This window comes from Podarcis cretensis (genome assembly GCF_951804945.1).
Source record: "Podarcis cretensis genome assembly, chromosome: 9".
NCBI lineage: Eukaryota > Metazoa > Chordata > Lepidosauria > Squamata > Lacertidae > Podarcis > Podarcis cretensis.
In genome coordinates, this window is record NC_137178.1 from 17029877 (window position 1) to 17043652 (window position 13776).

Genomic DNA, 13776 nt, shown 5'->3' on the forward strand with positions numbered 1-13776 from the left:
GAGGTGAGTGGGGCTGAGAGACTTCAAAGAAGTGTGACTGGCCCAAGGTCACCCAGAAGCTGCATGTGGAGGAGTGGGGAATCGAACCCGGTTCACCAGATTACGAGTCCACCGCTCTTAACCACTACACTACTACACCTTACACAAATCCAGAGTGGAGTCCCTAAGATGGTTGGATGGCACCTTCTATGCCTCCTTCCTTTAACCAAGCTGGTGCCAAACGCATTGCTCTGTTTTCCTTTGGACCACATCATCCTGTCATCTGGGCAGCCCAGGATACAGGCTTGTGCCCGGGGAGGTAACTTTGGTGCCACTGATGCAGCAGTTTGACTTCACCCCTGGAGGTGCACTCCATTGCCTCTTGAGACAGACAGATGCCAACAATACTCTAGACACCTGAAATGGCCCCTGTTTCGCTGCCCTTTTGCAGACAGTGAAATGAGAGGGGTTTTGCAATGTTTCCCTGTGGATGGCATGGTTGGGCAGTGGCACTCACTTGACCTCCCCAAAATTGAGTCACTGTTTACTGAGCAGGAGAGGGGAAGAGGCAAGGCAGTGGGGCTCAGAGGCTTTGCTGATGTCGAGGTAAATCCTTAAGGGCGACAATTCCAGATTGGCAACCCTAGCTTTTGCATAGCCTCAGGATTAATTTCCTACAACCACCTTTGTCACAAGGATCAGTTTGCCTGGAAGAAGAGGGACTGATAGGGATTTCAGCAATCTCCCCAAGTTTTGATTTTCCCCCCCCCCCAAGGCAAGACAGGGGAGAGTGTCCATCGCTGGTTCTTTTCAGGGAGCTGAAAACATGTATTTGCTGTCATTTAGTATGTGACACAACCCCAACGTAAGAATTTATTGTGAAAAAGGGGGAGCTAATTATTTAACACCAATTTTGAACAGATAACAGTTTATTTATTCCAGTCGGACACCGTTATTTACAAATACAAGTTAGTAAAACGTTTCACAAAACGAGTAAGATCCCACAGTAAATATTTATAGGTGCATAGTTCATGCTCAATTACTTTATATATATGTATATATGTATAGAAATATATTAACAACTTTCACAATAATGTTATCCTTTGACAGAAAAAGAAAGATCATAGGTAACAGTTAAAAAAAACCTTGTGTCAGAAACAATACCAAATTACTGACAACCTGTCAACAAAACATGTACAGCATTAGAAATAAGGAGTAGACACTTAGGTGTTTTTTTTATTTTATTTTAAAAAACTGCTTTCGGACTTTTTAGAACTTGAAGCCACAATATCCAGACAACAACAATGGCTCTGAGACCCAGACCTTCGTTTCAGAGGGAGGTCGGTCGCTGAAACGAAAACTGGATGCAGTTACAGATGCTCTGATCATTGCTGATGGAAGACTTCAAAAGACACTGTACAAACTATAAAAAGTAGTTCACGACTGGGCACATTGGAACTCAGCACTTGTACAGGACAGGATGTCTTTGCCAGCAGCTAACAGAAGGAAGAGAGTTGAATTCAAGCCTCGGGTTCATAATCCTGGTATTCTTCCTGTTGGAAACAGCAACATCAACATTGAAGAAGGAAGAGAAGGAGGAGGAAGAAGAAGAAGAGAGAAAACATCTCAATATATGATGTGCTAGTTCACACTGAAGTGGTACTTAGTTTCAGGTGGTTGTTCACTAGGGATGTATGGGTTAGAATGTTTTCACGTGTTTCCCTAAGCATCACATCTCCTTCCTTAGCTGGGCAGAAGCTTCCTGGGCTTTAGGAAAGAGGCAGAAGCCCCTGTCCCATTAACGGCAGAATGTTGGAGCGTATGCAATAGCAGCCTCTTCCCTGCTGTGGGTTAAACAACTGAGCCTAGGACTTGCCGATCAGAAGGTTGGCGGTTCGAATCCCCGTGACGGGGTGAGCTCCCGTTGCTCGGTCCCTGCTCCTGCCAACCTAGCAGTTTAAAAGCACCTCCAAGTGCAAGTAGATAAATAAGTACCGCTCCGGCAGGAAGGTAAACGGCGTTTCCGTGCGCTGCTCTGGTTCGCCAGAAGCGGCTTAGTCATGCTGGCCACATGACCCGGAAGCTGTACGCTGGCTCCCTCGGCCAATAAAGCGAGATGAGCACCGCAACCCCAGAGTCGGCCACGACTGGACCTAATGGTCAGGGGTCCCTTTACCTTTACCTTTACCCTTTGAAAGGAGAAGCATCATGTCATGTTCTTCTGCATCACTTTAATCCACGAGTGGGAAAATCTTATGGGAACTACTTTGCATGATGGCAAATACACTGTCTTAATGGAGACAGTTCTTTAGAAAATTCTGTAACGCAGTGACATTCACAGTCCATTAAAGGCTAGAATTTTGTATTTAAATTTAAGTAGGTATACATCCGTAGGAACTTGACTGAAGAACGCAAGCTATTAGAGGGGAAAGTGTTTTGCAGGGAGAACAAAAATCTACAATTCTAAAACAGCTTTTGAGAAATGGTGTGCCCGAGGAAGCAGCCTGTGTGTGTCTTTTCACACTGAATAATAATATGAATCATGTTTGTGTTTTCTTTGGTGCTGGTTTAGGATCTGAAATTAAAGCCCTTACACTGAATTTACTGGTATTATAAGATAAATCACAAAGAAGGTGGCTCCCCCCCCTTTTTTTAATATGCATGCAAATAAAAAAATGTGCTTTTGAGTGAAGAATTTATCTTTGGCAGGCTTCCCCCCTCTCTTTCCATTATTGTTCTGGTATTGCTTTTGGGTTCTGTCAGTATGAGGAGCATAACAATGGTTTCCATCCTAAGTAAATGTTTTCACACCACTCAGGAGTACTGAGGGGGCATTGTTTTCTTTAAAAAGTTTTCATCATTAATACATGCTATTTTCCTTCTATTGTGGGGGTTTGCAGTTTGACAGCGTAACCTTAGGTTACTCCAAACTAAGTATCTCTTTGTTCAGTGGGGTTTACACCTAGATAAATGTGCATGGGATTATGTATGTATGTATGTATGTATGTATGTGTGTGTGTATGCATGTATGTATACATGTTTGTTTTTATTCCATGCTGGAGCAGTAAGTAGTGTGGTCTTGTGGAAAGGGGCAGGGCAGTGGCGGCAGGGCCTGCCCACCCATGAGGTGTGATGTATCCACTGCCTCAGGTGGTGGAAACTGAAGAAGGAGCATGCCTGTGGTCACTCCACTGGCAGGGACTGGGGAGAGGAGGTGTAGACCACCTTCCCATCATGACCTCTCTAGGGAGGAGGAAGAAGAAGACAGTATAGATTTACAACAGGGGTTTGAGGGAGGTCATAGCTCAGAGGCAGATGAGGGGAAAAGTTGGGAAATCATGGGAGAGGTTGAGTAACACCCGGCTGACATGTTGTCATTAGAAAGCATTCTAGACCCTCCATCTCCCAGAACCTGGCAAGCCTTAAAAGTAGGCGAGCAAAGAGCTCAAAGACAGAGGGCACATAGCAGCACCCATAGAGGGGGTGATGAGAACAATGAATGAGGAAGTGGGAGAGATGGAGTGTGTGGAGATTCACTTGGGACAACACCATTATCCAAGAGGCTGGGTTCTATAGCCTCTCTCTGAAAAGATTGAAATAAAAAAGGACTGTAATAAACTTTTCCTTGTCTTCATACTTTCCTGGGCAACCAGATGGGAGCCGCTGACAGCATCCTAACACCCACCCACTCCACCATTGATGGAGAAGCAATACCGGTTTCCAGCGAGATCTCACAAAAAATTAGTGAGATTGTGAGAGATTTCAGTGAGATCTGGCAAGATGTTGCCAAAACTGGCGCCACTGCCAGCACCGCTTCTCCATGGGTGGCAGCATGTGGGGTGCCCACAGGTTTCTTCTGTGAGTGCAGTACATGTTTATTGACAAACTAGTTTCTAAATTTCTCCCAACACTTCAAGCATGTCTATCACGAGGTGCCCATTAATAGTACAGTGGTGCCCCGCAAGACGAATGCCTCGCAAGACGAAAAACCCGCTAGACAAAAGGGTTTTCCGTTTTGGAGGCGCTTCGCAAAACGAATTTCCCTATGGGCTTGCTTCGCAAGATGAAATGTCTTGCGAGTTTTTCCGACTTTTTTCCCCTCCCCCCCTTTTTCTAAGCCGCTAAGCCGCTTATCCGCTAAGCTGGTAAGCTGCTAAAAGCTGCTAAAAGCCGCTAATAGCGCTAATCCGCTAATCCGTCAATGGGCTTGCTTCGCAAGACGAAAAAACCGCTAGACGAAGAGAATCGTGGAACGGATTCTTTTCGTCTTGCGAGGCACCACTGTATACTCTGTGAGAACCCATCAAAGAAAGATTTTACCTCAGGAGGCATTTCGTAGGCCTCGTTGTCTGGGTCTGCTGGCATGCCTGTGTTATCCATCATTCCTTCCTGCGGAAGGCCTTCTTCATTCTGCAATTGTAAACAAGAGGAGGAAACAATAGCATGGCAGATTTCTTCTTAGTTTAATTTGAAATGCAACCCATCACTTCCCACTTCCAATAAAGCTATTTGTTGCTCAGTTTGGTTAATGGAGTATTGAACATAAAATGTTCCATCGGTGCCACAGAGAAAGTGGAAGACAGAAATTTCCCTTAAAAGGAGAACTGCTCCTCATTTTTTTCCATTTTAAATTTTGGTAAACGTTTCAAAAACATTTAATGAAACCCGGAAGGCTAGTGGCAATGTGGGTGCAGCTGTTGTTTCTCACAGGCTTCCATATCAATTATAAATCCATCATGAAAATTAACACAGTCCTTCTTACTCACAATGCTTGTAAAGGTATATTTGTGCCAGCAGAAGTAATTCTCTCCTCCCCCTCCCCAACAGCCGGAAGGCCCTCATCTTGGTAGTAGAGCTTTGCATGCAGAATGTCCCAGATTCACTACAGCATCTCCAGGGAAAAGATTCCTTGTCTGGTGCCACTGAGCTAGGAAGACCCATAAATCTGCATTGCAGAGGGTTGGACTGATCCCCAAAGTCCCTTCCAACTCTACAATTCTATGATTCTATGACTCAGTGCAAGACAGCTTCCTAACAGATCTAATGGGTCTCCCTGCCCTAGCATGCATACTTAGTGCGTGTACCCTATGAACATGTATGTGCTTCATAAGCAGCTCTTCTACTGCAAACGTAGTCTGTTGGTGGTACATTGTTGTTTGTCTTGGCATAGATGGGTTGATATTGGTGTGCCCGTGTAGGAGGCAGATGTTCTTAACCATGGACTAGATACCTTTTCTGTACGTTGCAACCCTATGATTCCCTGCTTAACAGCTTTAACAAGCTCCAGGCTTGCGAGAGGCAGGAAGCCATATATCATTTGAAAGCAGCAATTACTGGTAGGCCAAGACATATTTGACAGTCAAGATGGAGTAAACGGAGCTCACAGGGAAATCATGGGAAAGTGGCCCCTTCGTCCTGGGCTGAGATACCTAATGAGCTACTAGATGCAACATCCGTCACTGACATATAAAACAGGCAGCATGCAAGCAAGTCCTCAGTCATACTTGGTTGATTGACCTGTCTCACAATGTCTTCTGATGGCGACCTTAATTCTAATTTAGATCAAGAACTTCGGCAGCAACATCTGTTTCAGTTTTATGTTCTAAATTCTGCCAATTGGCTGGCTTGGTTTCTCCTACAAGTATTTGAAGCTGCTGCTCTTAAAACTGTTGCCTTAAGCCAATTGAAATGAGATGAGATGGCTTTAAACCAGTGCTTTTTTTCCTGGGGGGATGCAGGGGCACGCGTACCCCTAAACATTTTGTGAATCTAAGTTTGGCCTCATTGAGGGGCAGCATTTCAAAATGAGTAGGAAAATGAGAGTACCCCTAAACATTTTTTTAAAGGAAAAAAGCACTTTAAACTATTACCAGCAATGGTCCTACAAGGGGCAATGCAACCCAAACATTTCCAAGTAGCCCAGAGATGGGCAGAGGAGAGGCAAACAAGCATCCTTTGAGTACTTTTGAAAGTACAGCATAAAAAATGCAACCATGTGTTCATGTAGGTGGGCAAAGCAATAGCTGCAAATAAAAGATCATGCATGTTATAATTCACTTTCTTTTCTTATATAATTAAGGACATGAACCAAAGGAATGCATCACTACTTCACCTATGGAGAATTCAGTCAAACCGCTGCACTGGAAAGTTTTGGAATTATAATCATGTTATGTCTATATATAGCACAGTCCATAGCACATTTTCTGTGACATGCGAGTTGAAAGTTAAGATTTGATAGAGCCTTCCTTCCTTCCTTCCTTCCTTCCTTCCTTCCTTCCTTCCTTCCTTCCTTTCCTTTCCTTTCCTTTCCTTTCCTTTCCTTCCTTCCATCTGCTGTTGCCCCTGATTAAATAGATTTGAAATGCTTCCAAAGCAATACAGATTCTACCAAACCTGTTTATTGGAGGTGACTGTGGCAAAGGTGTGTGTATAAGACATGACCAGTCTTTGAAAGTGTCCATCTTTTGACTTTTTTATGACCACTGCATGCCCTGTTCCTTAAAAAATAACACCAGATGAATTAACTTTCATTTCCACACACTATCCACTTTAACATCTACTTTATTGATATATATTTTTTTAGTTTTCCTTAAAAATATATATGTTGGGTTGGATGTAAAGTCAGTTAATTTCACTTTAAGTCTCACTGATTTCAAAGGCAACTAAATGCTACTAATTTAGTCTGTAAAGATAAAGGTAAAGGGACCCCTGACCATTAGGCCCAGTCGTGACCGACTCTGGGGTTGTGGAGCTCATCTCGCTTTATTGGCCGAGGGAGCTTCCGGGTCATGTGGCCAGCATGACTAAGCCGCTTCTGGTGAACCAGAGCAGCACACGGAAATGCCGTTTACCTTCCTGCTGGAGTGGTACCTATTTATCTACTTGCACTTTGACGTGCTTTCGAACTGCTAGGTTGGCAGGAGCAGGGACCGAGCAACGGGAGCTCACCCCGTAATGGGGATTCGAACTGCCGACCTTCTGATTGGCAAGTCCTAGGCTCTGTGGTTTAACCCACAGTGCCACCCACGTCCCTTAATTTAGTCTGTATTGAACCCATAATAATGAAACATTTGTGAATTCCTGATGTTTTCCCCACAAGCTGCACAATCCTATTTATTCAGAGGCAAGTCTCACAGAGGTTGTGGTGAAAAGCTACTTTTGCACTAGTCATGTTGCATCCATTTGAAACCCCTGGCAAAAATTATCCCAAAGGTGGGTAAATTTGGAGAATTTGGTCTCCAAGGTTACAGATACCAATAACTTAAAATAAGACACGAAACAGCCCCCCTTTTAAGATTTGGGAGTATTCAGTAATTTTACTCCCCACAAGAATGCTTATTGACTTTGAGGTTTGTGCTGATCACGAGCTTAACGTTTTGTGTCTGTCTTCCCATTTCTTTTAAAAAGCAGTCTTTCCTTTTGGCTTGCTAGGAATGAAACGTGTGTCAAGCAAAACCCACTTATAAATGGCTCTTGAGGTTCCACAAGAAAGAACATGTCTGCCTTCTAATGGCGACTGTAGCAGGAAAGCAGAAGGCATCTGACTTTAGTAAAAACAGAAAGAACCATTTTTTGCTGGCTGAGTTGCAGGCAGAAAATCATAAACTACTGGGACCCACTAGATTTTCTAAACATACGCCTCAGCTACCTGACAGGTTATTCTGGACTGGTCTGTACTGAGCAAACCAAAATGACCAGGGTAGTAGCATTCTGAGGCAGTAAAATGTGTCACTTCAGAGAGGAGATACTCACATTACAGAAAAAGCTCCTGCAATTATAAAACTAGGAGATATGTGAATAGGCTGGGCTTGAAACTCTGTTTTGCTGCTTATTATTTTTTTTATTTTTTTAAACTTGTAACAGGCAGTTTGTTGCCTGTTCCAAAAATGGAATCCCCCACATGCAGCCTGAAATGGTACACTCCATGCTACCAGCTCTGGATTACAGTACCTGTAGACCAGACCAGATTCTGATGCACCTTGTAGACCAGACTTAAGAAAATAAACATATGTCTTAAATTAGGTAGAAACATGTGCATTAAAAAATGAATACATTCATGAAAATAACTTGCAAAATTCATCTTAGGAGAAATTGCTTGCAAAAGTGTGTACATTAGGCAAAACTGCAAACTAAAATGTGTTTTTCAGGAGAAATTCATATTGAAATACTGAAGAATTTTCATGAGTTTTTTTATAAAACAACAGCAGCAGCAGCAACAACAAACCCCCCGCAAATTGTGCTGAAATGTGGAGAACTGAATTTTAGGTTTGAAATATTGAGGAACTGAGATAACTGAAATGGACACGTCTTCCCACCCCTACTTTCACAGTTTGGTCTTCTGTTGTGTTCCTGTCTAGCAATACTGACCTTCATTGATTGCTTGCTCCTTAAACTAGCAATTACCGAATTAACCCAGATCTTGACTTTTTGGATCCATGCCTAAGTGCACTCTCCAACCTGTTAGCTATAATAATAATAATAATAATAATAATAATAATAATAATAATTTATTATTTGTACCCCGCCCATCTGGCTGGGTCTCCCCAGCCACTCTGGGCGGCTTCCATAAAAACCAAAAATACACTAAAATATCACAGATTAAAAACTTCCCTGAACAGGGCTGCCTTAAGATGTCTTCCACAGGGCAGGCGCCACGACCGAGAAGGCTCTCTGCCTGGTTCCCTGTAGCTTTGCTTCTCACAATGAGGGAACCGCCAGAAGGCCCTCGGCACTGGACCTCAGCGTCCGGGCAGAACGATGGAGGTGGAGACGCTCCTTCAGGTATACTGGGCCGAGGCCGTTTAGGGCTTTAAAGGTCAACACCAGCACTTTGAATTGTGCTCGGAAATGTACTGGGAGCCAATGTAGGTCTTTCAAGACCGGTGTTATGTGGTCTCGGCGGCCGCCCCCAGTCACCAGTCTAGCTGCCGCATTCTGGATTAGTTGTAGTTTCCGAGTCACCTTCAAAGGTAGCCCCACGTAGAGCGCATTGCAGTAGTCCAAGTGGGAGATAACCAGAGCATGCACCACTCTGGCGAGACAGTCCGCAGGCAGGTAGGGTCTCAGCCTGCGTACTAAGCTCCTGACACTGTTTAAAGAATGAAACCCAATAGCTGCATCATCCTTTATTCTTCTGCAATTATTTATCCGTGCTAATAGAGCCTCCCCAAGTAAGCTTCTCTGCTGCCAATTAACTTTAATGAGAAAAACTGGGTGTTTTTCTGACCATCAATGCAAGCAAATACAGTACACCTGTAGTTGAGCATGTTTATCTAGCAAACAATCATTTTAGCGTATTATATTTTAGATTATATTTTTTATATTGTATCATTTGAGCAGTGCTATGTTTCTTAAAGTATCCTCGACAAAAGGTAATAGTGAATTGGGATGATTATTTCCACTAAGAAGCTGTGCTGAACAGGCAGATAGATGCCTGTTCTCTCTTCAGTTAAGTCCCCAGAATTAGCATAATTATTCCTATTAAGCTTACAGAAATCTACCTCTTTTAATCAGCAGAGTTTATAATAATTTCCTGTCTCCGGTTACTACTGTCTGGTATGCAATGAAATATTTAGCAGCTTTATTCGGTTACAAGTTCAGCATTTTCTTAATGAGACCATCCTGTTAAACAAGACCAACAGAATTTTGAATATGGACACATAATATTCTCAGTTGTGTTTCTCTTTCTTATGTCCAAATACCTGGGAGAGGGACCCTGATGCAGAGGACACCTTTATGAAAGTGAACCAGCTGGAGAGAGAGAGAGAGAGAGAGAGAGAGAGAGAGAGAGAGAGAGAGAGAGAGAATGGGGGTGAAGGGGAAGGGAGCATAGCTGTCAACTTACAGATGTGAAAATAAGGGACCAGCAGCCTTGAAAATAAGGGACCAGCAGCCAAAATAAGGGACCTGCAGCCTCACTTGTTCCAGGCACTCCAGTCTTCCTGTCCTCCTGCAATCTGGTCAAACTCATGCTGGTAGCTTCGAGAACACTGTCCAGCCAACTTTGTAACCAGAGGTTCAACTGAATAGAATCTGAATCACATGCACCACAAGGCCTATGCAGCCTCAACTTAAGATGGTTCCCCAGCCTTGCTTTGCACTGCAAAGTTTGCAGCAGCACATGCAACAAAATGGCGTCCAGCATTCAAAACCCCCCTCAGCTTGCATTAACTAGCCACACACAAGGCATGCAAGCTCCACCCCCCAGTTGTTCTTAGACTTCTTATTGGGTAAGCAACACAGCCAAGCAACACAGTTGGAGCCTCCCTCCTCCCTGGCCGGGAGGGAGGGAGAGGAGCTGCTTCCTTTGAAATTTAAGGGACATCATTTAAGGGACATTTAAGGGACATCCATCAATAAGGGACAGCAGCGGGACACCGCGCTGGAATAAGGGACTGTCCCTTCAAATAAGGGACACTTGACAGCTATGGAAGGGAGGAAACTTGAAAATCTGACTGCTCCTCCAAGGCCAGAGATTCATAGATTCATAGAACTGTAGAGTTGGAAGCAGTGGTGTAGCATGGGTTGCCAGTGCCCAGGGCCATGAAAAAGCGTGGGAGGGAGGGAGGAAAATGGATGGAATATGCATGTCCATTCAACTGCCTAACAGTGTCCGTGCCATCCAGGAGATTGCAGCCACAGAGATAAGAAAAGAAGAGTTGTTCTGCTGTTTGGAAAGGTCACTTCCTGGTCAGCATCCTGTTCTCATGGTGGCCTCCCAGATGCCTGCAGAAAACCCTCAAGAAGGAACCGAGCACAACAGCCCTCCAGTGGTTTACAGCAACTGGCATTTGGATGTTAACATCAGACCATGGTTTAGTGTTATAGGGATGAGCCTGAGTGAGCCACAAAGAGACCAGAAGCTTTCACTTTCATTTTTGACTAACTGCAGTTCCTCATTTTGTCCAAATGTGTGATCTGTGTTAGTCTTAACTGGTACCCAGGGTCATTTAAAAATGCTGAGTTATTTTCTAAGCCAGTTAAGACTAACCACAGTTTGTTTGGGCGTAACAAGTGATTGCGGTTAGTTGAAGATGGAAGCGAAAGCTTCCAGTTTCCTCATCGTGGCCATGCTGAAGGAGGTGGAGGGAACATGAGTTCTGAGGCTTATGCATATTATGCTAACTAGATCATTGTTTACATATATATGCAGGCACAGTAATGACTTCAGTGTTTACAAATAAGCAAGTGAGTTGTATTTTCTAACATGCAAGACTTACACCATGTATAATCTCAGACAAATGCAATTTCCAGATGAAACATTAATAAATATGTACTAAGGGGTGGCTAGGACTGACAAACACTCATGCTCTCTGGGTGCATTATATGTCTTCTCAAAATGAGGTAAGAGAACTGTAATTGTGCTTACCTATGATTAATGGAGGGCAGTACAGAAAATGCTGTAACCTCAGCTAAATTAGGCTACGGCAGGGAGGATTGTATTCTTGATTACGTGCTTATTAATGTCACTAGAAACACCCACATTTTATTCTGCCTGGCATGATTAGCTATTCAGAACATGAAATGTGTATTGCACAGAAATGGTTTGTTGTTTTTTTAAAAAAATGTAGTAGTATTTAAATACTATTTACACCTTCTTGAACTGTCCACAGTCTCTGTTTTCTGATACCTCTAGGGATAAAATCAGTGTTCCAATTTTTATCCCCATCTTTGCCTTTGCAGATGCTGTCTTTAAATGTTATCTGAGTTTCTAGCCTAAGGCTATATTTTTTCAGGGATCAGTCCTGTCCTCTAGGATCCAGATGGGTTTGCTACCAGACTGCTGTGAATAAGGCTGGCGCTATGGGGCTCCCTACATACAACATTTTATTCTAGGACCAGAGGAGATTGAGCACAGCAACACCCCCATCTTGCATGCATTTAACATAGGCAATTTCAACCATACGCAGTTGAAGACAGGTTGGTGAGGGGAAGGAGAGGTGGGAGGAAGCTGGAAGCCCCAAGCAGACCTGGTGCAAAAGGACCTATTAATTTCTCAGTCTTCCTTCCAGGGCAGGTCCCTCTCAGGGTGCCTTTGGCTGGTGGCATGGCGGTTCTGGGACAATATGGGCACCACAATTTAAGAAGGATATTGACAAGCTGGAATGTGTGCTGAGGAGGGCAACCAAGATGGTCAAGGGTCTGGAAACCAAGTCTTATGAGGAACGGTTGAAGAAGCTGGATATGTTTGGCCTGGAAAAGAGGATATGATAGCCAACTTCAGATATCTGAAGGGCTGTCACATGGAGGATGGAGCAAGCTTGTTTTCTCCTGCTCCGAAGGGTAGGACCCAAACCAATGGCTTCAAGCTACAAGAAAGGAGATTCCAACTAAACATCAGGAAGAACTTTCAGACAGTAATAGCTGTTCAACGATGGAATGGACTCCCTCGGGAGGTGGTGGACTCTCCTTCCTTGGAGGTTTTTAAGCAGAGGTTGGGTGGCTATCTGTCTTGGATGTTTTAGTTGAGATTCCTGCATTGCAGGGGTTTGGATTAGATGACCCTTGGGATCCCTTCCAACTCTATGATTTTAATCTTGGTTTTGGCATGGTTAATGAGAAGAGAGCTTAACCACAAGTCCTGGTTCACTGTGCCAAACCTTGACTTAGCACAACAGCAAAGTGGCTTCAATCTGGGACACCACATAGTAAGCCATAGTTTGGCTTGCTGCGTTGTGTGAACAAGGACAGTGTATAATAAACAGAGGGGAGCCTTAAAAAATGAGCAGTGACGACGACGGGAAACTTAGTGCAGTAATTCTTGGGCATTTCACCCATGCCATTTCACCTGTTGTTGTTGTTGTTTAGTTGTTTAGTCATGTCCGATTCTTCGTGACCCCATGGACCAGAGCACGCCAGGCACTCCTGTCTTCCACTGTCTCCTGCAGTTTGGTCAGACTCATGCTGGTAGCTTCGAGAACACTGTCCAACTATCTCGTCCTCTGTCGTCCCCTTCTCCTTGTGCCCTCCATCTTTCCCAACATCAGGGTCTTTTCCAGGGAGTCTTCTCTTCTCATGAGGTGGCCAAAGTATTGGAGCCTCAGCTTCAGGATCTGTCCTTCCAGTGAGCACTCAGGGCTGATTTCCTTAAGAATGGAGAGGTTTGATCTTCTGGCAGTCCATGGCACTCTCAAGAGTCTCCTCCAGCACCATAAAGCCCAATTCTTCGGCGATCAGCCTTCTTTATGGTCCAGCTCTCACTTCCATACATCACTACTGGGAAAACCATAGCTTTAACTATAGGGACCCTTATTGGCAAGGTGATGTCTCCTTTTTAAGATGCTGTCTAGGTTTGTCATTGCTTTCCTCCCAAGAAGCAGGCGTCTTTTAATTCCGTAACTGCTGTCACCATCTGCAGTGATCGCCATTTCACCTAGCATGACTCATTACAGAGAGAAGGGCAGTGATAAGCGCATAAGAATAGCCCTGCTGGATCAGGCCAGTGGCCCATCTATCCTGCATCCTGGGCCCCCAATGGCCAACCAGATGCCTGTGGGAAGTGCACAAGAGCCCTCTCCCATCCTGCAGTTTCCTACAACTGGCATTCAGAAACATTGCTACCTCTGACCACGGAGGCTGAGCAAGTCCATTATGGCCAAAGATACATGAAGTAGGGGAGCCAACAAGCACTTTGAGCGTTATTCCCTGCTGAACTGTAACATTATGCTGTATAAGGAGAGAGTAACAGCCACAAACTGTGTTTGAAAATCTGCAGTACACCTAAGAAAAGACTCTTGCTGTTGTTGAAGTGGTTGCTCTGCAGTTATTGACATTGTGCGTTTCTCTCTCAAGAGCTCC

The 13776-nt window shown here is 44.1% G+C and overlaps 1 protein-coding gene and 1 long non-coding RNA gene across 2 annotated transcripts in view; one reads left to right on the forward strand and one right to left on the reverse strand.

Moving 5' to 3' along the window:
- Positions 1–890: 890 nt before the first annotated feature.
- Positions 891–13776, reverse strand: part of SNCA (synuclein alpha) — a 55124-nt gene continuing 42238 nt past the window's right edge. Inside the window, exons 5-6 of the mRNA XM_079991256.1 lie at positions 4300–4389; positions 891–1532 (exon numbers count right to left, since the gene is read on the reverse strand). Of these exons, the coding sequence (XP_079847382.1) occupies positions 1500–1532; positions 4300–4389 (123 nt within the window). The 3' untranslated portion in view covers positions 891–1499. The remainder of the gene's footprint in view (positions 1533–4299; positions 4390–13776) is intronic.
- On the forward strand, positions 9693–11533 carry LOC307224479. Its single transcript, XR_013842566.1, has 2 exons — positions 9693–9827; positions 10480–11533. It is a non-coding gene; the product is annotated as an uncharacterized lncRNA (long non-coding RNA).